Here is a 23,784-nt window from a genome sequence, read left to right on the forward strand (position 1 = left end):
CTTCTGTTGTGGAGCTCAGGACATAAACAACAGTTCCACTATATAAACCAGACTACATTCACTTTTTCAAGGTATTTCCCCGTGTGTGGATATCACAATCAATTGAAAATGTAATGTCATGTTAAAGGTTTCTTTTTAAAAGCCTGGAAGCTAAACCTTGTCCACCTATACATTTTACCATCAATAATTTTGAGGGAATTCAAGTATTTTCAGTACTATAGGTTTTGTGTATTCAGTCCATACATGTTTCATTGGCCACAGTGCAGAGGGTATATATTTCTCCTACATCCATGAACCAAATCTGATTTCTGTTATGAATCTTTTTAGCCTGTCCACTTTAGCAGATGGATGTATCATCTTCCCTTCTTATAAGTTTTTACTATATTCCAACCCAGGAGCACCATCTCTCCTGAAAAGGCATTAACTTCAGATTATATAACCTCTAGAATTTTCTAGAGGAAATATTAAAATTGACCTACAGGTGATACTGTTTGCAAAAAAGATACATGGAAGGCAGTACTAATGTCTTCTTTCTCTTCATGACTCCAATAAGCTCTCTAGGAAAAGATCATAATACAATGCTGCAATGCTGATTGTGCCAACTGCCTTGAAGGCAGCACGACAGTCTCTTAGCAAACTGATATCCAGGATCAGATTTTTTTTTTACATCTTAGCTGAAATTCCTTCCCTTTTATAATGATTTCATCCCTTTCACTGCTGTAAACTATTTGTCTTCTATTTATTCCCCTCTTTCTACCTGGCATTTAGAAAGGTTCATTACAATTACTTTTTCAACCCCATCCTAAATGATCCAGGATATCTTTCAGTATTTGGACTGTTCTTTGTAACTATTATTGCATTCCATACTTTTGTCTGTTGTTTGGGGTTTTTTTAATTTATTTTTTTCAGTGCCTCTTCAGAGTTAGAAGACTAATATTTGACGTGCTAATCCAGTCTTAGTCTCAGTAGATCATGTAAGTAGGAATCGTGGATTTTCTGATTTAAGTTTCTTCAGTGGTATTTAAAGAGCACGAACAGATGCTTATGCATTACCTGCATGCATCTATCTCTCTTTCCTATCTCTCCCTCCCACTGTCCCCCCGCCATGTGCTATTTTTTTTCATTTCATTTGTAAGACATTCTTCTGTTGCATTGACACAAGCATACTAGTGGAATAACAATCGTTTGTTCCAATATCAAGTCTACTGAAAACGTAATTGCTACAAGCTGCCATAGAAATTCTTTTTCTTAACAGTAATTAACAATGAAATTTGAATAGATAGGAGAACTGCTGTTATGGAAGAACTGACAAAATAGAAGCAGATGTTCATACAGACTGGGGAATGAGATGCTGGAAAGCTGTGCTGTGGAAAGGGACCTGAGGGTCCTGGTCAATGGCAAGTTGAATACGAGTCAGCAGTGCCCTGGCAGCCAGGAGGGCCAACCGTGTCCTGGGGGGCATCAGGCAAAGCATCGCCAGCCGGTCGAGGGAGGGGATTGTCCTGCTCTGCTCTGCACTGGGGTGGCCTCACCTTGAATATTGTGTGCAGTTTGGGGCACCACAATATAAGAAAGATATTAAGCTATTAGGGAGTGTCCAAAGGAGGACAACAAAGATGATGAAGGGCCTTGAGGGGAAGCTGTATGACGAGTGGCTGAGGTCATTTGGTGTGTTCAGCCTGGAGAAGAGGAGACTGAGGGGGGACCTCACTGCAGTCTACAACTACCTGGTGGGAGAAAGAGAGGGGGCAGGCACTGATCTCTTCTCTGTGGTGACCAGTGACAGGACCCAAAGGAAGGGCCTGAAGTTGCATCAGGGCAGGTTTAGGTTGGATATTAGGCAAATGTTCTTCCCCCAGAGGGTGGTTGGGACCCTGGAAGAGTCTCCCCAGGGAAGTGGTCACAGCACCAAGCATGACAAAGTTCAAGAAGCATTTGGAATATGTTCTCAGGCACCTGGTGTGACTCTTGAGGATGGTCCTGTGCAGGGCTAAGGGTTAGACTCAATGATCCTTGTGTGTCCCTTCCAACTCGGCATATTTTGTGATTCTGTTACTTCTAGTAACAAACACTAAAGACAGTGAGTCACCAAAAATCTCATTTGAGAGACTGCATATCACAGTGTGTTTGGAGCTTCCATTTGCTGTAGCTTTTTCATTACTTGATCTTCTCAGCCAACATCTGACTCCTGATGAGACTTAGCTATAGAGGTAATTCAGTTAGCTAGTGGAAGACTAGACAGAAAAGATCATTCAGAGCCCCATGACTCAGCAAGCAGGAGGAATTATAAAATTATGAGGTGCATATCAAGTGAAAGATGTTTGAGAATGATCTAAAGGTAATAACAGCAGCATCAGAATCTGTTGTCTCAGATGAATAGTGAAGTTGTGCATAACATCATGCTGTCTGTAGTCCTGAATATGGGTGATATTTCAGAGGGCAGTTGTGAATGACTTCTTTGGTCCTGACACTCTTGTTCATACAAAAGGAGTGTGGTATTGCATTTCCTGGAGAGTTCCACGGAAGAGCAGAAAAAGAGCAAAAGATTCAGCGTTCAGCTCTTGGAAGGAAGCAACAGTAATTCCTGTTGAACCTGATTTGGAAACTTAAATTTCAGGAAGAATATGAAGAAAGTGAGCTTTCAGGAGATTAATCACAGTCAGGATAGACTTTTACTACAAGATCATGCAAATAAAAGAAGCATAGGCTCTGAATTCACCAGTGTTATGGTGATTCCCCTCCCACACTTAATGTCTGAACTGTATACAAAAAGGTTTTCTCTTTGAAAAATGAGCATAGGCAAAGATCAAAAGGACAGAGGAAAACTGGCTTTGATATCCTTCCTTTTCGGAAGCTCTGAGAAAAACATTCTTCTGAATTCGTGTTTGAATTGTCCCAAGTTCATAGACAGCAGATAGGACCTTTCCCTGCAGTGGAGATGAAACTTTCCTGTTTGTATCTGTCACCCAGCTATGAAACAATGACAAAATTTACATGGAAAAATGATGAAATCTAGTCTTATATGTGTGAGATAACATTCCTGGCTTGGCAGTAGCTGATTAGAGTTGGCATAGCTCATGGAACAAGAATGCAAATTTGGATTCTCTTACACAGAGTAATAAGAAAATAAGCAATAAGCTTGCTACACACTGGAGCTAGAATTTGATGTTTGCTCCTCAAGTAAAAATCATGTCTCTATTCTGAAGATACAGGCCAAATACTGCTTTAGTATTGGTAGTGTTTCCAATTGCAAGTAGAAGAAAAGTATGGCAAAAAATTCAAAATTTTCACCTTCCTCTAAGAAAGATCTCTTTTATGACTCGACCAACAGCTCTTTGATGATCAGCAGATTAAATGAGAACACTCAGTAAGAGGTAAATGACATTCCAAAAACACATTGGAACAGGGAGGTCATGCCACAGTTAGATGCAGCTGAAATTTTGATATTGCTCATGTCTTAAATTAGAAACACTCCCAGCTCCATTTTTTAAAGCCAAGGAACTTCATGCATTTCAGGCAGATCTCCATTTATCAAGGGTACTGTGTCAGCACTGCTTTGTTCTTTTTTTTTTCCTAGTAATTTTTAAAGAGTAAACCTTACCTTTTTACAACAACACATGGTGCCATGTACCCCGGCAATAACACTATTTTTACATAAAATAATGTGGTCCCCTTAGAAGGATTGCCCACTAAAATTCTCTATATGCATTTTAAAATTCTCGTATGTTTTTCTGTTTTCATATGTCTGTTGCAAAATTCAGTAAAAAATTTTTACTTTGTGTATGACCTAATGACTGCATATTGCAGCTAGAAGAGCCAAAATGAACGCGAAGAATTAAAATGTCTACACCTGGGAGAAGTAGAGAATTATTTCATGATTCCTCTAGTGTCCCCAGAAATTCCTCAGTTAAAGCACTAAGGCTGATGGCAGTTTGGAGCAGTTTCAGAACTTTTGCCCTTGAATCAACATGATAGTCATAGATTAGAAGGTATAATAGCCATACTGTTCTACTCTTCAGGAACTTTTGTTGTTATATTTTTGTTACAATAGGGAATTAGGTAAAGAATTAGATATCAGAACCCTGAGTGAGTTTTGTACAGTTTATGTGCACCATACTTGAGGAATTTCTCCTTAGAAATGCAGTTAGCTCCTAAAACTAATCGAGAAAGCCACCATGGCTGGCAATCATGTGAACTTGGAAGGCCCTTGAGCCAGACTGTTCCCTCTGGCTCTGAGTCACACTTAAGAACAACCTGCTATCAGTGCTAGGAGCTGGCTAAGTGGCATCAATCTTTGTACAGACAAAAAATTCACATCTTGATCATCAAGTGTAGCGGTGTTGGCAAAAGGAGTTTTACTGATTACACATAACGATCAGTATGTCGTGCAGATGAAGTGATGAGATGGTGGAAGAAACAGATCCTGTCAGCTTCCACCAATCTTCAGAAACTTCGAGAACAGCTAAGTAGTACTGCAGGAGATGCACTTGATGTTGACACTGAAATTTGTAGAGCAGCAGAAAAAAGTGCCAAGGTGTTTAGGTATGACTGTTGCTGCTGAACAGAGTCAACCACAGCACCAAATTGTAGATGTAGTCTCTTATAACATGTTGAAAAAGAGCACTTGTAAGCAAAAATCTGCGTGCACAGTTGCACATATTCCGCTCTGTAGAATGGTATAACAAATGCTAAGGATGTAGGTGTTATCCCATAGAAGACTAATAAAATTATAAGCACTGGAATTCAGAAGATCCCTGTGATTGTTTCCAGTCTGTAATGGAACCGTTTTCACTCCTACATCTCACAGGACCATAGGATTGGTCTCACAAGAGCATAGTGAAGAACTCTAGAATTACAGTGTGTTACACCTTGAGCCAAAGCCATTTGGCCATTGGTACATGTGCATTTTTACAGGCCTCTAAAGTGAACACACTTCATGTTCAGTGGCTACTGGTAAAAAATTCCCAAACACCACGTTTCGTACTTAGGTTTTCATACTTACTTTTGTTTAAACCAGACTATTCCCTTAGGTAAAGTATCTATACAGTAGTAGTTCAGGGAAGCAGTTTTAAAAATATAGAACAAAAAAATATAAGGAAGGAAATTTTAGAGGGATTTCAAAAGTTGCAGATGACTAATGTTGCTAAAGTTCAGTCTTAACAGAACTCTTGGTTTTGATGCACTTAACCAGGTAGACAGGGGTTCTAAAGTGAAAGTTGGAGAAGCTGTGTGTCTTCAACTTTGGTAATACAACATATTCCACATGCTAACATCAGTAGTTGAACACAACATGGGATTAAATCAGTCTGTTGTAATCATTCAGTTTTTCCACTTCTGATTTTTTGCAAGTTTCACAGTATTGTCCTCCATTGTGGTTATTTTTTAAAGAAGAAAGTCCTAGGAATACTCTGGTAATTGAGCAAAAATAGCAGCTATAGAAATAGAAGGAAATGAAATGTGTAGGCTTTATGGTTATATCAACAAGAATTTTCAAGTAAAAAAAAAAAACCAGAATAAAAAAACTTATTACAACGTTAGGAACAGCTGGATTGGTGTTTCATTTTTTCCCCCAGCATTTAACGTGGGATGTCTAAGTATCTTACCCGAAAGTATGTGTCTTCTCTTGAGGTCCCTGTACCATCCTCATTTTGATGCCTTTTAGTATTCTGTCAAACAAAATTATTAACTCTGGTTTATCATCCTCCTGTCCTTTCTTAAAAAAAAAATTTTTTTCAAAAAGATAAGAGGATACTAAGAGCTTCAAGTTGGATCATAACATAAAAAGTATGGAAGGTGAATTGCAGAGGACTAGGTAATCGATTCCAAAATTTTACTTCAGTTATTGAAACCTTAGCTCTGTTCTGCTAAAATTATATGGGCAGAGAGGTAGATAGATTAACAGATTTTAACACCAGTTGGTATCTCTTGTGATCGTTCCACTTTTTGTATCACAGCCACAAAATTGCATTCCATGTTTCAGGGGCTAGGCTGTAGCTGAATTAGAATATCTCTTATAAGGAAATTTAAGAAACTAATCTGAAATACTGCAGTTTTAAAATGCCCAGGGATGGAGGAGAATCCATCATGCCTGTTTAAACTCCGTACAGTAGACTACATTAAGAGTTTATCTGCCCAAACCTGTTTAAATTTCAAACTTGGGGATAGGCTGAGGGAAGGAAAGAACAAATTAATTAGTTGTAAAAGTTTAGTGGTAATCCACAGTAGATAGCTCAAACTTAATTAGACTGCTTTTGTGATCTAATCTGCAATTACGACGCTGCAGGCTTTCCTTTTTGAGTAGCATGTTTGTTATCTAAGTTTGAGAAATAAGTTTTCTTATGAACTGAAATCATTGTTAGTTGGGTGCTTTGTTTAATATATCTTCCATTAACTCTTTCAGTTATGTCAAAAAAAATTGCAAAGCCATGATGTTATTTCAAAGGGAATCTTAATTTTCAGTTGGCTTGAGAAGAAAACCAGTAGCTATCAATTACACTATCAGTTGCTCAGTAATGACAGTAAGATATATGTGAAGGGAAATGTATTTTAAAAAATCACATTTTCCTGTGTGTAACAAGCTAACATGAACAAAGAAGCTTAGCAGCATAAAACACCCAGTGCAAACCTGTGTCTGTGGCACTTGTAGCAAATGCTACTTCAGTCTCTAAATGGAAGCATCATTCTGAATGCCATTTTGTTTCAGAGTACAGCAGCTTACAGAAAAGCCCGAAACCCCACATCTGTCTCACACAGACCATACTTGTACTTAAATAGTCATGCCTGCCTGACTGATTTGTGTGTTTGTATGGTTACTAGCAAAGCAGCAGCAACATGACAGTAGAAGCACAAGCTGGATCCTAGCACAGCTTGCTCACCAAGAGGGTCATTACCCAGTTTAAAAAGACAGGGGCAAAGTTTTCCCTTAATTATACCTCTGTAACTCCAATGAGCTTAACAGTCTGCAAATGGTTTTCATTGGGAGCCAGAAGAACTGTCTGTCACGGGAACTTCCTGTTACATTAACTGTAGAATCTTTATAACTGACTACTCCAGGGAAATAACCTTGCATGATTATTAGGCTCTTGACTGAATCAGCAAGACAGTCAAGCAAAAAAAAATCTTAAGGCACAAGTTCTAGAATAAAATTCCATGATTTCTAGTTTTTATGAACGTTTCTTTAAAAGATATGGAACAGGGCAGTACCAGTTTGCTCTCTTTTAAAAACATAACGTGAAGTCTTCGAAGTTAATATATCAGCTGTGGAAGTTTCAATATTGACAGCCTTTGAAACCAGGTCTGCTGCTGTCTACAGAAAACATTATTTATTACTCTCCATTCTCAAGAGTTCTCACGGCCACGATTTCCACAGCTGAGCCCACAGCAACACAAAAATTCTCCTTTCTACCTGCTTTTTTCACAGTTCCCATATAAATGATGGTCCACAACCCCAAAATAATCAAATAGATTATGAAATAAAATAACCTTCATTCTCATCTCCCAGTACTGTTTGAATTTCAAATAACAATTAACAGAACTAGTAAGGCATTATATGAATACTCTAGGCACAAGTTGTCACTGCTGTTAATATACTTTGTGAAAGGGACATCAGTACATAGTTAAAGTATGCTTGCTAAGATCCTTTTTGAGCTCAAAGATCAGTAAGTTATATTTGTAACTTGATTTTTCTTCCTTTTCAAACTATTTTTTCCCTACAAAATCATGCTACTCTGAGGTTAAATATCCTCCTGGTATTTTTGCTTTCCTATACAAGGCAATCTGGCCAGTCTTTGATAAACTGACTCAATAAATGTAAAAATATAAATGGATCACGAATGTATAATAAAGAGATAGCAGTGAATTATTAACTAATGTTGTTATAAACAGCCAAGTTTTACAGTCACAATGCTCATTTTTCCCTGGTTACTGAATCATATGTGTACAGATGTAACTGTAAATCTTTTGAACAATTAGAAAATACTTCATTAGAAGTTTGATATAACATTGTTGCCAAAAGCTAAGTTGACCTCAGTATAATACCTGCCTCAGCACTTTCCCTACCTTCATTAACAAAACTGCCCTCTGCTCTTGGCAATGACATATACAGGCAGAGAAGTGTGAACAACCCAGTCTCCATAAAAGCTTTAATCAAAAAGAAAAAAAAGTAAACCCACTAATGAAGGCAAAACCACCAGGAATCATCCTTACTTGCTTGATGTGCCTTTGAGCAACCCAGGGTAACAGTCTTGAGCAACTCCCCATGGCTTTTAGTTTTAAAGCCAAAAGTTACAAATCTGAAAAAAGTGAAGCTGTTATTTAAGTGGAAATGGAAATAAGTTGTAACATACTCTGATAAGCCAAAGAAGTCTAATTCATTCACAAACATCAAGGAGTCAGGAAAGCTCAATTATCTTTTCTCTAGAAATATCCAGGGAAACCAGCTTTTTGCAAAGAAGCGGAAGCAAATACATTATTCTGCTACAGGTGTTCTTCAAAAGTGCAACTGGCAATTAGGTATTTAGAAATATCTTGAATAAGGAAAAATTTCCTTTAGAAATAAGAGACAATAATTAGTTGTCTGTACAAAAATAACAACTTTCTTATAAGACTTTTTTATTGTTCTGTTTTTGTGGCTATTTTTTGCAGGTGTTGCTGCTTTGGATTCCAACATTTCTGGGAAGATTGGTTTGCGAGCAGTCGTATATTATCTCTGCACTACAGTCATTGCTGTTATACTAGGTACTCCGTGATTCTGTAACTTTTAAAATCATCAACATTGCCTAATTACAAATGTACACTGTGACATTACTAATTTACCAAGACTGGATGGGGAGAGGAGACAGGGAATCATACCAGACAACTTAATGTTACTTGTGGCCAAATACAGAGAGAAGTTAGTCCTGCTGTTTGTGGTTGGGCTGTGTTCATACCCAATATGAAGCCACAGGCAATTTCACCATATATTTCAGCTCAGGGAAGATTAGGAGCTGTCTGCTGAGATAAACAGTGAGCAGCAGTGGGAAAGCTGAGTGAACATCAAAGGCCAACCTCAACTACAAAGTGAATTTCCTCAATAGAAAAGTGCTGGATTGTTCCTGATTCTCACATGCTAGAATATGTAATGTGTCACACCTGAATGAATGACATAAAATACTGCTTCCTTTGTCATCTCATCTCCTTCCTTAAAGGGTGTTGCCTACTCTGTCACTGTCAGGCTCCACTCTTAACTCTCTGAAGTCCACATCTCCTCTTGCAGGAAGTTCATTCCCTACAAACAACCTTGAAATGTTCCATATTTGGTTAAAGAAGCGTCTTCAGTGAGCCTTCTTAAATAAGAAACAAAGTAAAACTGTCTATCTCGTATGTCTGGGAAATTTCTGTGAATACAGAATAGGGAGGAAAATTAATAAAGACTAACATTATTATATATCTAAGTTTGAAGTTGTCCCAAGTCTTAGTGGTGTGTTAAACCAGACACTCTCCAAAGGTTCCTGCTATTCTAAGCTGTTCCATGATGTTATGGCATTACTTATTTCATAGTGCAGAGCTACGCAAATGCAGTCCTGCTTTTATTCACAGCTGTCATTAGAAAGACCTGTTCCTAGCTGGTTAAAGGGTCATCCAAGTGCCTCTTTTCCCTTCACTGAGATTTAGTTAGTTTTATTTGCTTTAGGTTTGTAGGGCTTTTATGGGGGCGAGGGGGAGAAGAGAAAAAATGTTATGCCTTTGGAAAAGCCTAGTATTTCATATTATAAAAAAAATGCCTAAAATGAAGCCACTAAAGTAAATGAAAAATTTGTTATTGATTTCGGTATTTACAAGGTCAAATCTAGTATTTCTTAACCCGCAATTTTTTTTTTCTTTTTCTGAAGCCCTTCTCTTATATAACTTTATTCATAACTAACTTTACCAAAACATCCTGTGACTTTGGGGTCACAGGACAATGCACTTGTGTTCATATCTGAAAGCTAGTAACAAGAAGAGCTACATAAGGGGCAAGCAATTAAAAATATTCACTATGCAACAGTAGAAGAGTAGTACTCTTCAACTGAAGAGTACTTAAATTCAGCTCTTCGTCTGAAGCCCAGCTAAAGCAATTTGCCCTCTTGGTGAATAGTAGTGATTTAGTACCATACATACAAAACCAAAGCTGAAGTGCCCAAGTCCAGTGGCAAGCCTGCAAGTAGCTCCAGTATTGGGTAAACTCACACATTTACTGACACCACCTTACCTGCATGAGCACCCAGGGAAAGCATTTGTTAAGTTGAGCTCACAAAGAATTTGGCTACACAGGATACACTGAAGAAGAATGCACCAATGCCTCTGCTTGCACTCTTGCTTCTCCTTTGCAGGAATTGTCTTAGTTGTGACCATTAAACCTGGAGTGACTCAGAGAGCAAGTGAGATCGACAGGGTGGGCAGTACCCCAGAAGTCAGTACTGTTGATGCCATGCTCGATCTGATCAGGTGAGGCTTTAATTTTAAGTTCCCATATTCCTTTTGCAGAAGTCCAAGGAAGCACAAATAAAGTTGGGATATGTAATACAATAAGATGCTTTCTAATGTTGTTTGGATGAATAAGAGGAGAATAACTTGTATTCCAACAGGTTAGATATTTAAAAATACATTGAAAGCAGCTTGTTTAACACCACAGACTTCAGTTAATAAGCCAATGGTGAAAAATCCCTCCTTCACAGCAATTGATATGTAAGATTTATCTACTATGAAGAAAACATCCATAAAGGATTGAATGGTGCATTGCTAACTGGCAGCTTCTGTGTCATCCAGCGTAGACAACCACCTGAAATTGTAGCGCTGTATTCCCCTCCTCAAGGCAGGATGCAGAGTAACAGATGCAGTATGTAAAGAGTTCTAAGGGTTCCACCGTCAACAAGTTTGCTGCATCACCAGTACATAAGGCAACCTTATAAAGAGTCTTTCCCTATCAGCATCCTGGAAAATTATAGGTACTTTTAAGTGGTTAGAAGGAGGAAACCCCTAGAAAATCTGCAGAAGATGTGTGCAGATTTTCAGAGCTAATATGTTTAAGGAATTAGAAGAAAAATTCACAAAAAGGACTGCATTTCCAGTAGTGGCTAGGTAGTTCCCTCAATAATGTTTCTGTGGGTTTTTTTTCTCCAGCTGCAATGAATCTCTGTTCTGTGTCACTATTCCTGCCCACCATTTTCTTTTTGTAGAATTTTTACTTAATCTGTCATGTAAGAATCAACTAGCACATATCTAAAATTGGATTTCTTAGCATTTTTTTATTTTAGGAAATATGAATGGCATTTCCAGATGCAACTCCAGATAGCCACTATCCTATATAATATCAAATGTCTGGTGTCATTTGGGACAACTCTGCCCCAAAACAGGTCAAGATGAACTTCTTTGAAAATAATTCAATTTCTCTGAAGTTTGTATATGGGATAGTTGACAGTCCTCAATCCCAAAGCCCCATGTCCATTAATTCACAGCTCTTCCCAGCCTCTGTCCCCTCCTGCCTATGAATGACCACAATGACAGCTTCTTGGATAGCTCATCTCATTCCTCATGGTCACTTGCCCAAGAATCGATGAGAGGAACTGTGTAATCATCTTTATTATAAAACCTAATGCAGCCAGTCTGTTACCAGTAACTTCCACATGAACATTTCCACACATATTCATAGTTTTTATTTTTCTTTTCTGCCTATATCTGACAAATCCTATAGAAATGGTGTGTCCTGTATTCCTCATGCAAGTGATGGAGATGATGTAGCAGAAAAAGATACATTGGGTTTAGTATACCAATAGAAATACCAAATACTGAAAAATAAGCCCAAAATTTCAACAGTAGGAAAATGGTCAACTGATCATTAGGACTCTTAAACCCTTTATTTCTTTGGCCTCTGTATCTGATGATGCCAAATACACTGCTTTCTGATTAAAGGAGATGTGATCTGTTTTTTAAGCAGCAAATGTTGTCATTTTGTTTATACAAACAACTTTTTCTTAGTATGCTATAATGTTGAAATGCTTCTATGCTTTCTAACAGGAATATGTTCCCAGAGAACCTTGTTCAGGCCTGTTTTCAACAGGTAAGTTTGAACATTCCTCTTTAATTCTGTAGTTTTCATTGTTAACTACAAATTATTCTTTTATGTCCCCAAAAAAATCTATGTCAGGCAAGACTATTTCTGGAAAGTCCAGGAGTATCTTAATCTTCTATAGAAAGGTGAGGTTTTAAGGCATCTTGGTTTCATTTCCATTATGATAAACACTCTGTTACCAGCTATTAAGTCCTTAATATTGTGTTGCAAAAAGACACTGTTCAGGAGCTCGATGCAGAAACTAAGCAGTGTATAAGACAGGATTTTTCCTTTTGGGACAAGATTTAGAAAAAAGCTCTTATGAGGATCTGTTTCCTTGTTCTTAAGGTCCCTCAGTGTCTGATGAAGTCTGCATAATTTAGCCCTTATCCTGGTGTGTCTCACATCTAATGTCCATTGCTAGAATAAATAATTCACATAAAGGAAAAGGCAAAGTCTGTTTGAGACATCTTTCAGGAAAAGTGAGAGTTGCAAGATGAAAGAGGAAACTCTTGTCTATATATTAGGTTTCTTTCAGTCATCTTTATCTGTAAATATGTCAACTCCTTTTTCTGTGATGCTCTTGACTTTCCTTTTGTTTTTCCCAGCAGCTGCCTACCAGTTCATCTGAAGTTTGTATATAAGGTAGTTAACCTTTCCCAGGAAGTGATGTCCGATGTGCTGCTGTGCACGACTCAGTGTATTTCCCCTTTATAAAACTTCTCCATGTAGTATTTCTCATGTATTAATTATTGTCACCCAACAGTAAGGAGACAGACAGGTTCTTTTAGGAATCCTTTGCAGAATGATGGTGGCACTAAATCATAGTTACTGTTAAAGTTTTATTTTCTTAACAGGATATTATAATTAGTATAGCACAGAATTTATAATCAGAATAGCACAGGATTTCTATGAGCAGAATCAGTGTAGTCCAATTTTATTATAGCACCACTTAGCTTATGTTTTCTAATCACTGGACCCTCTGCAGATTTGGCTAGATCTTAATACTCTGTTTGCTGTATCAACGTAACAACCATAATGGAGACTTGAAAAACTTATAAAATAATATGGGTTGGTCACTCAGTCCCCAGAGGAATCAGACAATGGTGGAGGCATCCCTGACCACCAGGTCTCACTGTCCGGCAGCAGCTCTGGTCCAAGTTACCCCTTAGGACTTGTACCTGCTTAGTTTTATGAACAGTGCTCTTAGTGCTGTTACTTCTCCATGTTCTGTGACTGGGGTCATCACCACCACTTGTCTGGCTGGGTGCCTGGAACCTTTAAGGCCAATAAGGAGAGGAGTGGTCAGCATAGTGCCCAGGAATCTGGAAGCCAGTCGGGAGAGGAAGAATAAGTCTATCTGGTTTATCTACTTAGTGCTTGAACTTTGAGGACCTGATAATGAGGGGAAAGGGAACAATTATGTGACCCATTCTGCCACAAAGAATAGCTGTTTGCCTTGCATAATGGCATTAGTTATGCTGACTACATTATATCGGGGGCTGTTGTATCAGGTGCATCTGCTCCACAGGTGGGGTGGCTGTCAGCAATTCTCTCCAGACTGTCTCAGCAAAAAGTCTCCTTGGCATTGTCAGGAGCTCTATCTCATGCCCCACAGGACTGCAGCAGCTCCATGCAGAATGCATAACATATCTGTGAATCACTTGTTGAATCTATAGCTTCTGAGTTACAGAACCCTAATGGCTCACATGAATTGGGAAATAACATCTTTGAATATGTTTGCTACGTTCCAGTCAGATTGTTTCATTTTTCTCTTATTTTTGCTGAGCAGAGGCTATGCCTTTGTCTATTCTTCAGTTTCCTCATGTTTCTAAATAAGTTCTTCTATTTTTTTTAAAAACTTTTCCAGTATAAAACCAAACGTGAAAAAGTTAAAGCTACAATTGCTGTGGATAAAAACAGCTCCACATTTCCTGACGAACCTGTTACAACTGCTACGACAGCAGAGGCTTCAGAGGTGCGACCTTTATCATTGTATTCCTTCATATTATATGAAGTGGGGAGAAAGAACACAGACTACATTTGATTTAGTTCATGCCGTTAGTGATGAAGAAAAGGCAGGAAATGGCACATAGAGGATTTTACAAGAGCACAAAAGTTAATAAGTAAGTGCTAGAGATCATTGTAAGGATCTTCCAGTAAGTTTAAGAGGATCAGAGAAGTCCACGGGTAATTAAGCAATCCAAAGATAATAGATGAAGATTGATTAAATTTATGTGCTTATGAATTTTCATTTTGCTGAGAAATTAAAACAGTCACTGTAGAAAGACTAGGTGTATATCAGCACAACATGATCAAGCAGCAGTGACATAGTTGTAAGCACAAAAGAAGAAAAGGAATCAAAAATCATAAGAATTTTTTTTAAAGCAAGACAATATAGGGCGTTTGTTACTCAGAAAAAAGAATGTACAGAGACAAAAGTGAAGAAGAGGTTTATCAAGCCTCTCATTAGAGGTGTGGAAGGCTTGTGGATGTTGACAGTTTATAAAGCCTAGACTTACACTGGAGGAGAGGGAGAAAGGAATTCAATAGAATGTTAACACAGAACTACAAACATTACCAAATCAATATACATTTTATTATACTCCTTCCAAATTTCATCTCGTTCCAAAATTCATGAAGAGACATGAATTAAATCCTGAAGCAGGATGTAGTGAAGAATTGCACCCTTTCCTTCGTATGTTGATGCTGCACAAGCTCAGAGGAATGCATGAATACTTACCTATTTAGTAGGATGTTTATGTTATGTGCATCCCATTCTACTATAAATTATAGAATTTCACTGGTGTCCTCGTTGTTACTCAATGGTCAACTTATCTTAAATCCAGACACAAACCCTTGAGTTGCTCAGAAATAACCACAAGGATTCTACATCTGTGGTTTTTTCTTCACGGTGAGGAGTAAATCAAGTGTAGGGGAGTAAATCTTGACACATGACTGTGAATACCTTGCTATCATTCATGTCAGAAGTCTATAGAAAGGGCTATAGAAAGGACCCCATCCCAACTTCTGTGTATTCTGTGACACCAAGTTATACAGTTACTTATTAGACTATGCATAGAGTTACATTTATTCTGATTTTCTAATCTTTTTTCATCACCTCTGTTGTAGTCTTGCTGCACATGAATAAAGTCAGTTGTATAACAGAATATAAAAAAAAAAAATCTGCAGTTGTGTAATATAAATTAAGGGGTGCTTTACTCCCAGCTAGGATTTGATCAGATCCTTGCATGGCTTTAAAATACAAAGTGTTCAAGTTCAATTTAGTTCTAACTTCATTCCTGAACTTGCCCACTTGGCACTTTCAAAAAGGGAATAGAGTGATTGGGGAAGAGCTCCATGTCTTTTCAAAGAAAAATCTAAATGTGTTTTCATTTTAGAAAATCTTTAAAGTAAATTCACTGTTTTCAGATGGTACTTTTTTTCTCTTTATTCTAATCTGTAGAACAAAACCCAAGAATACAAAATCGTGGGCATGTATTCCAATGGCATCAATGCACTGGGGTTGATTGTCTTTTGTCTTGTTTTTGGAATGGTTATTGGGAAAATGGGAGAGAAAGGACAAGTGCTGTTGGATTTCTTCAATGCACTGAACGAAGCTACAATGAGAATAGTTCAGATAATTATGTGGTAAGTCCAAGGTTATACTGGCATTCTAACAACATCTTTAAGTGGATTTTGTCATTGAAAAGGTAGGACCAGACTTGGACTTCATGTCTGCTTTTGTATAGTGCTTTACAGCAAGCAACTTTCAAAGAATGGTTGGTAAAAAGTTTCCTTTCTACAGAATTGATTCTTTTGAAGAAACTGGAGACAGAGCTCTCACTTACTATATACTGAAGAAACAGTCCCATTGATGTACAAGAAACCTGAGGTTTTTTAGACACTCTTGCTAGAGGTTTATATAAAACTAGTTCAACTGCAGTTGAGGACTTTGAGGACTACTTTGAGGATTGTAGAATCATTATCACCCATATGCCCTTGTCAGTCTTGAATATTATTCCCTGACAGTGATTATGTTCACAGGATCTAAGTTCGTTTAGAAATATGAATTAATATACAAGCTACATCACAGGGCAAAATCCAGAATGATATGCAAAATACAACTTAGCATCATTTACCTCCTGCTAATAGGTTTTGTGAGACAACATTCTGATAATATTCTCAGACAGGAAAAACAATTTAAAAATGTAGCAACTCACCTGATAAGGTTTGGTTGGACTTCACAGCTATTCACAGAGCTCTTGTCCATGCAGATCACAATTACTGTATCAGTACTATAAGCATACACAATCCCTTCAAGAGTTTGACCTTATATGTGGAATGCCTTGTCCCATTTACTACAATACCCTGCTCATTTTTGTGAAACTCCACGTTTCACGTGAACAGTAGCTTATCAGATCTGCCCCTTCCATGGATTTTTCTTACATCTCAGCACACTGTGATGCCTGTAAAACAGTGAACCTGTCCAGTGTTTATCTTGCTGCCTTAAAGAAAGGTAGATTAATTTCTGCACCTGGTCCTGTGCTACACAGCTTGTTCAGTCCCCAGCTGAGTTAAAACTCCATGAAGTAGGCTGTCTCACTCGGCAACAAATTACGAATAATGAGATCTGAGAGTTAGCACATGTCCTCCAGGATCTTACTCATAAACCGACTATACATTTCCTTGCTTTTGCATGAAACTGTGGCTACAGGCTCCCCGTGTTTCTACAGATTTGGGAGCTCTTGTTTGGAATAAGGTAGAGTTTGATGCTGGAAGTGTGAGGAATTAGTTCTGCTTTCATCAAGTTCAAGGCTTAGAGGAACTAAGTGTCCCTGCTTTCTACAGGGATAAGGTATGATTTTGTTTGTGAGATGGCACGCATACATTTTATAAATTTATGACTTGTATTTTAAAATGGATACACTTTATATATTCACAAATTTATAAATTAATTTATACTACTCAAAGCTCTGAAGTAGTAACTTGTCTCTGTGACGGCCTGCTCTCTGGGACCAGAAGGAACACAGTGGAGCTGCTGCTAACATAATTCCTGATTTTTGACTTGAATTTTCTGTAGGCAGTAGCCTATGCAGCTTTGCATGTCTGTAAGGCGTGGCCTTGTGTAAGTTTACTGGCAGATGGGGACCCCTCCATCAGGCAACACACTGATGAGCATACTATCTGATCAAGGTAAAATCACTCTAGTTGGTGCAGGTGACACAGATACAGCCCCCCATGCTGGAGGGCAGCTCCTGTAAGTACAGGAGACCTTTCCCATCTGTGTGATTGCAGAATACACAGATATAGGTCTCACCCCTGCATACTTCCACCTCTAAGGAAGTTTATGTCTATACATAAACATATGCTGTCATGGGGTATATGCCCACACCCCATCCCAATTTCTGTGTATTCTGTAACACCAGGTTATACAGTTAATTATTAGACTATGCATAGAGTTACATTTATTCTGATTTTCTAATCTTTTTTTCATCACCTCTGTTGTAGTCTTGCTGCAAGTGAATAAAATCAGTTGTATAACAGAATATAAAAAAAAATCTGCTGTTGTGTAATAGAATATCAAAACATATTTTCCATCTGTTTTAAGAAGGTTTAGTGGGAGAGAAATTATTTCATGGTGAGCATGCAGTATTTCTGAGAATGCATTTTTGATTGCTTTATTTTTGCTTTCTAGGTATATGCCAATTGGTATCGTGTTTTTAATTGCTGGGAAGATAGTAGAAGTTGAGGACTGGGAAATCTTTCGTAAATTGGGTCTTTATATGGCTACAGTAATAAGTGGGTATGTAATTTCTTAAAGATGAAATTGTATGTGTTCAGTTTTTAGCACTCAGTTGATTACCACTTAGTTATCCATAACACCTACTCTTCTAGGTCAGAGACAAAAATTCTTATCAGTGAAAATTATGTGAGGATGTGTGAGGATGGATTGAATGCATGTTTAGCTGAATGTATGCTATGTTTTAAAGAGTCACTACCTTGCATTCTAAAAAAAAAAAACCAAAACCCAAACACAAATACTGTTCTTGTATTCATTGTTTCATCTTCTTAGCTTGGTGCTGAAACAAATAATATTGTATTTTGGAGAGTAGTAAGGCTTCTGTTAGATACTAGAAGAAGCTGGAAAAGAGTGAGGTTATGAATTATGGTTTATTAGGGGTTGCCAGCCTATCAAACACACAAATATCTGGATTATGTTGCAACCTCCATGGGACTTTTGGGCCCTAGGTGTACCAGCATAGGCCCAGCTTTCCCTGCCAAATCCAAATGCATGGTAAATACAGTGCACAGTAAATTATGCCAAAGAGGAGACTGGTGCCTTCTCTTCCTAGCGCAGAGCAGGCTGCTGACATCAAAAGAATTCCTGGGAATTGCACTGTTTGGTAATTACTCCTTCAAGGCAAAGTTAGATGGTGAAGCTGCAAAAGGACAAGTTGCAATCTGAGTAACATAGCGAACCATCACTTTCTATTCTTTTTCTAAACCCTTGACTACGTAGAATAGTCTGAGTGGAGGAGATTACACCTGCACAACATGGAGCCTTGAAGGAGTAGAGCCTTCGAACAACTTAACTGTTCCAAATGATACTGGTTATAATACAGGTCATTTTATGTCTCTGAAGACTATCCTACAAAGGAGCCTTGTGGTAGATAAATGGATATTACAGGCCCAGTAAGTTAAATGCATTTAAATTTCTATTTCCAATTCAGTGAAGCATACCTTCTAGGCTGTCTTGGTTCATTGCTTTAGCATCCACTCCTATAATTCCTTCAGTATGCTAAGGATTTATATGTGTTTTGTCTAGATGCTAGATCCAAAGTTGTTCAAGAGCTTCTTTCCCCACATTATGCATATGCATGTTATTCTTCAAACGTCATTCACATGCTTTATGACAATCAAGAAGAGAGAAGGGTAATATTTTAGTATTACATGCAAACTTCTTGATAAATAGTCAAGAATGAGCTCTTTTTTTTTTTTCATAAATCTGTGCTAGATAAACACATTTATTTCAAAGCTGTTGTTTTGTTTTATGCGTAAGTCAGTATGTTTGGACTAGCTGTTTGAAAATCAGAGATGAAATGACTTCCTAAATTAAAATTACAGCTCCAGAAATAGCCCTGAATCATGACTTTTTGAAAATGTTACAGAAATGAGTGCAAGTTATGTTCATCTAGTGCATTATGCAGCTTTTTATAAGTTTTCGATTACACTTGGAAAATGAGTCAGATTTTTAAAGGTTATAAAACTTGATGTTTACTCAGAGACTCTAAATCAAGAGTCTAGTATTTTCTGTACAATTTATAAATGAGATCCTGACAACAAGTTAGAAGTCATTGACAGAATAACAGTGTATCACTTCTGCAGGTTTTCTACGTTATTAAATCCAATTGACTCAGAGGAGGAATATGTTAGATGGATTATTAAAACCTTTTGACTTCAATGTTACATCAGATAGCAAGTTTTACAATTTTAGATGTGATAGTAAGTTTTGTGACTGTGCTAGTAAGTTTTGTGACTGTTTACCCATTTATGGTTACTATTTGTACTGTGACAAGGCATGTCTTCCTTAGGATATGTGTGAAGACACAGTGCCTTCTCCAAAGTACTTCAAAGTAAACTACTACCACATAGTCTCCTGTTTAGCTGGGGGCCATGGGCTTGATTTGACAGGCACGACAATTTTAAGTAGGTTCCCAGATGCCATCAAAAAATTGTATGTAGTGAGGGTGCCCACTTTTACATCCTTGGAGAGAAAAAGTCTCTGTTCCACCGAATTACGTTGCACATGACACCATTTTCCCTCAAGGGTGCTTGGGGAGATCTCTCCAGCATTTCTGTCTCCTGAAGAATGGCGTCCCATGGGTGTTGTTTAAGGTGTTTTGGAGAGCAGCACATTCTCTGCAAAACTGACCATCAGGGAGAGCATGTTGTAATCAGATCACAGTAGCAGATATGACAACATACACACAAGGCTATAGGCTGCAGGGGAAAGGTGCTTGTTCTATGTTTTCCAGCCTGCAAGAATACCCTTTTTCTCACCTCTCAGCAAACAAGAGAAATGTTGCTTGTTGTTTTGGTTTCTTAGACGGTGCTGTTCCCACTATCTTTTTGGTTTACAGTCTTATTTGTTTGACCTTGCCCATTTGCAGTGTGTTCTGTTCATCAGCATCTTCTGTAACTGTTTATTGTTGTCCCTTTAAATTTGATCCTGGGAATTACAGGTTGTCTTAAATATTTCTTGTATTCCCTATCAAGAAAGTTGTGCAAGAGCATGAGGACTGATGTTTCTTATCCTCCTCTTCCTTTTCTTTAGCCTTCATATCCAGCTCATCTTTAATCTCTCTTGTTCTCAACTTTATTATTCATGACCTTTCACATTTTCAGCCCTACAAGCTCTCATCCACCACTGTTTGCAGCACATCTCAGTCTTATGTCTCACTCAGGTCACCATGAGGGAACAGACTTTTCCCAGTGCCTTTGGTCCAATTTGCCAGTAAATATCTTAAGCCTCTCAAGTTTAATGGTTGCAGTGTCAAGATGAGGATATGTTAGCAGTTACAGCAGAGGAAAGTCAAAGTAGGAAGCATAATATAAGTGCCAGAGCGAACTCCGCCTGAAGTGGAAAAAACAAAAGGAAGCTGCAGCAAGCAGACTCTCTTTGCCCGTGCCTTTGTCTCTTCGGAAAGCAGCAAGGCAGCTGCATCCATGGATGCTGTAGGGAATGGTAGCTTGGGATTCTGAGTGACAAAATTCTTTCTATCTTAAAACTGAAAGCTGTTAGAATTTCTATTTTCAGTTACTGATTATGAGTTTTGGTCTAAAAATTTCTGCTACTTGCTGTGAATTGCATTTTATGCATGAAAATAAATGTTATTTCAAATTTGTTTCATGAAAATCAGTGGTAGCAAAGCAGATATGCACAAATACTTTATTTTGAAAATGCCATGTTCATGCTACCACTAAAAATGTGAGGATCTAAATTTTTCAAAATAACTAAGTCCACTATGCTTTTAGACTAAGACATACTTGAAATGTTTACCCTCATCAACATCAAATGGCACCCATACCACTTTATATTTTTTCTACATATTCTGCAGAATTCAGTTTGTTCTCAGGCACCATTGTATAAATTGTTAGGTTTCTTTCCAGAGTTACTTGCAATACATGCTTCATGCTGTTATTTACATTCCACTAAATAAGTCATATCTTCACATAAGAATGAAAACTTTAATTAATGCCTGTTGCTTTTAAAAAGGTAATTTTCCCAAGGAAAAAAATACGTAGATTTTGTGGGTGATTTTTGGTGCTGTTGTGGATTTCTGTACTGTGACTACTGCTCTCTTAATTGTCTATTTTTGGCAGAACAAATAGTACCATGATTTATCGCTATCTTTGTCAGCTGCTCTAAAATCATAAAACATTATTACAACACAGTAATGTGCACATGAACATATTGTGAGGACAGAATAAAAATCCCAAGGTCATACATGCCAACAGTTCTGGGGTTTATGTTTCCATGCTATAATTTCTTTTCTCAAGAAGCTGATGTTGCTATAATTACTTTCAACCTTCAAACATAGGGAATATTTCACAGACTCTTCATATGTATTTCATTTCAAACGTACTTCCATCAGTCTGTTTGCCTCTAATCTTAATGCCCACAACCTCTGCATGCATATGCCTATGGAATTACTGCACAGTGTTCAAAATTAGTGCTCAAGTTAAAGGATGAATTTGTCCCTGAAACTTACACAAATATCCAAGCAAATGCACCTGAGCAACTAAAGTCAAGAGAGGAAGTGAGTCAACACACTTAATTTTAAAAATTGATAGTTTCAAAGGATAATATTTCAGTATCTTTCAATATTGAAGATGATGAGACTATATGTATGTAGTTCATAATATCATTACATTTTAATTATAGACCTTACACGGTTTTCCTCAGAGTAGGTGTGGATTTTTCTGTAGGTTTATGATTGAAGTTTCTGCAGAAGGATGTAGATTTCAGCTGTCCCTGACTGGAAAGCATATTTACATTCAATTCCAAAACATGTTCTGTAATAGGGGCAGATAAACTTAGAACAATAATTTGGTTTGGTTTTTTGATTTGTCTCTGGTCTGCATTGTAAGGATTTGGCAGAAGAGTGGAGTGTTTTGGTGTTATTTTAAATCACCCTCTGCACTTCAGTTTACGTATAATGTTATTAGTTTAGGCTTCTCATTTTCATCAGTTTAAAATTATTTCTAATAAATCAGTTAATTCTTGTTCTGTTTAGGAAAGAGAGACAAATCATATATGATCTCTCTCTCTCCCTTCCAAAAGGAAGTGCAGAACAGCATTAGTTTGCTTTTTATTAACAATTATTTATTAACAATATTATTTATTTTTTCTAAATTTTGCACATAGGTGTCACTGAAGTCACCTTAGTGTTTCATAAGTGTTCTTGAGGACAGAACTAGATACCTATTATCACCATCTTAGTAAAGCGAGACAGTGAGATGAATCCATTTGTTTAACTAGTCCATTTTATTTTGCAGACTTGCAATCCATTCTGGTATAATTCTGCCACTGATCTACTTAATAATAGTAAGGAAAAATCCTTTTCGTTTTGCGATGGGGATGGCTCAGGCACTTCTGACAGCCCTCATGATTTCTTCCAGGTAAACAAAAGAAACATCTTTTCTGTAATGTTCCTAGTTGTAATTGCGTTGTTTGTGCTCTGATTTTATTGCTACTTTGTTAAAAGTCCTGGTATCAACTCAACAGTCCACAGTGCCCTGGAGGTTGAAATATTGCTTTTATCATTATTTCTGTGGTACCCAAAGGGACAGTATAGATTGTGCTGGCCTTATACCAAATGAGGATCTGCCTCTCCCAGAAGGAGGCAGTTCTTTGCCATTCAGCTCATTAGTCACAATTGATAGAGTTGAAGCCATTGCACAGTTTCTGTGACTGCATATGCCAGGGCAGTTGTACCCTGTGATTTTGAGAATAACCAAGACTTTGTTATTTCTTCCAATAACTAGAAGATATAGCAAATGTTGCCTTGCTTTTCCAAGGTGCAGCCTTTCTTCCTGCCTTAGATGTCCATATGAGTCTTACAGCAGGTCATGCTCTGAGAAAAAGAAAGGACAAGGGAAATGGTGTGATTTTGCCTGCACTTACTTTATGTGTTTCATTATCTGCCAGTTCAGCGACTTTGCCTGTCACCTTCCGCTGTGCAGAAGAAAAAAACTTGATTGATAAAAGAATCACAAGATTTGTTCTTCCAGTTGGAGCTACCATCAACATGGATGGCACAGCTCTTTATGAAGCAGTAGCAGCCGTATTTATCGCACAACTGAATGACTTAGCACTGGATATTGGCAAAATAGTTACCATTAGGTAAGACTAAAGCCATTACATGCTTTTTGTGGGCAGTGAGGATTTTTGTGAATGGTACATTAACTTTGGATACCCCACAGGAAAGTTTAACTATCACTGACAGCACAGGAAATAACGAGCATTCTCACTTCTTGTTCTGAGGCCTTGCCAGTGCAACCTGATGAGGAGGTGGGTGGGCCAGGGCATGCAGCTGGTATACAACATTGTTCTGGAAATTGCCATTATTCTTCCCTGCAAACACTTGCAAACCCAGCTCAGCCTCTACCTCTGATCTGTCCAGTTTCCTTGCTAGATGTGCATTGCCTGT

At 37.8% G+C, this 23,784-nt stretch overlaps 1 protein-coding gene across 1 annotated transcript in view; it reads left to right on the forward strand.

Annotated features, from left to right (window-relative positions):
• Positions 1-23,784, forward strand: part of SLC1A1 (solute carrier family 1 member 1) — a 51,987-nt gene that overhangs the window by 22,494 nt on the left and 5,709 nt on the right. The window contains exons 3-10 of the mRNA XM_027709603.1: positions 8,644-8,736; positions 10,350-10,464; positions 12,034-12,076; positions 13,938-14,045; positions 15,534-15,718; positions 17,766-17,873; positions 22,631-22,753; positions 23,283-23,477. Of these exons, the coding sequence (XP_027565404.1) occupies positions 8,644-8,736; positions 10,350-10,464; positions 12,034-12,076; positions 13,938-14,045; positions 15,534-15,718; positions 17,766-17,873; positions 22,631-22,753; positions 23,283-23,477 (970 nt within the window). The remainder of the gene's footprint in view (positions 1-8,643; positions 8,737-10,349; positions 10,465-12,033; positions 12,077-13,937; positions 14,046-15,533; positions 15,719-17,765; positions 17,874-22,630; positions 22,754-23,282; positions 23,478-23,784) is intronic.

Source organism: Neopelma chrysocephalum, unplaced genomic scaffold (genome assembly GCF_003984885.1).
Source record: "Neopelma chrysocephalum unplaced genomic scaffold, ASM398488v2 Primary Assembly neopelma1_96814, whole genome shotgun sequence".
NCBI classification, from domain to species: domain Eukaryota; kingdom Metazoa; phylum Chordata; class Aves; order Passeriformes; family Pipridae; genus Neopelma; species Neopelma chrysocephalum.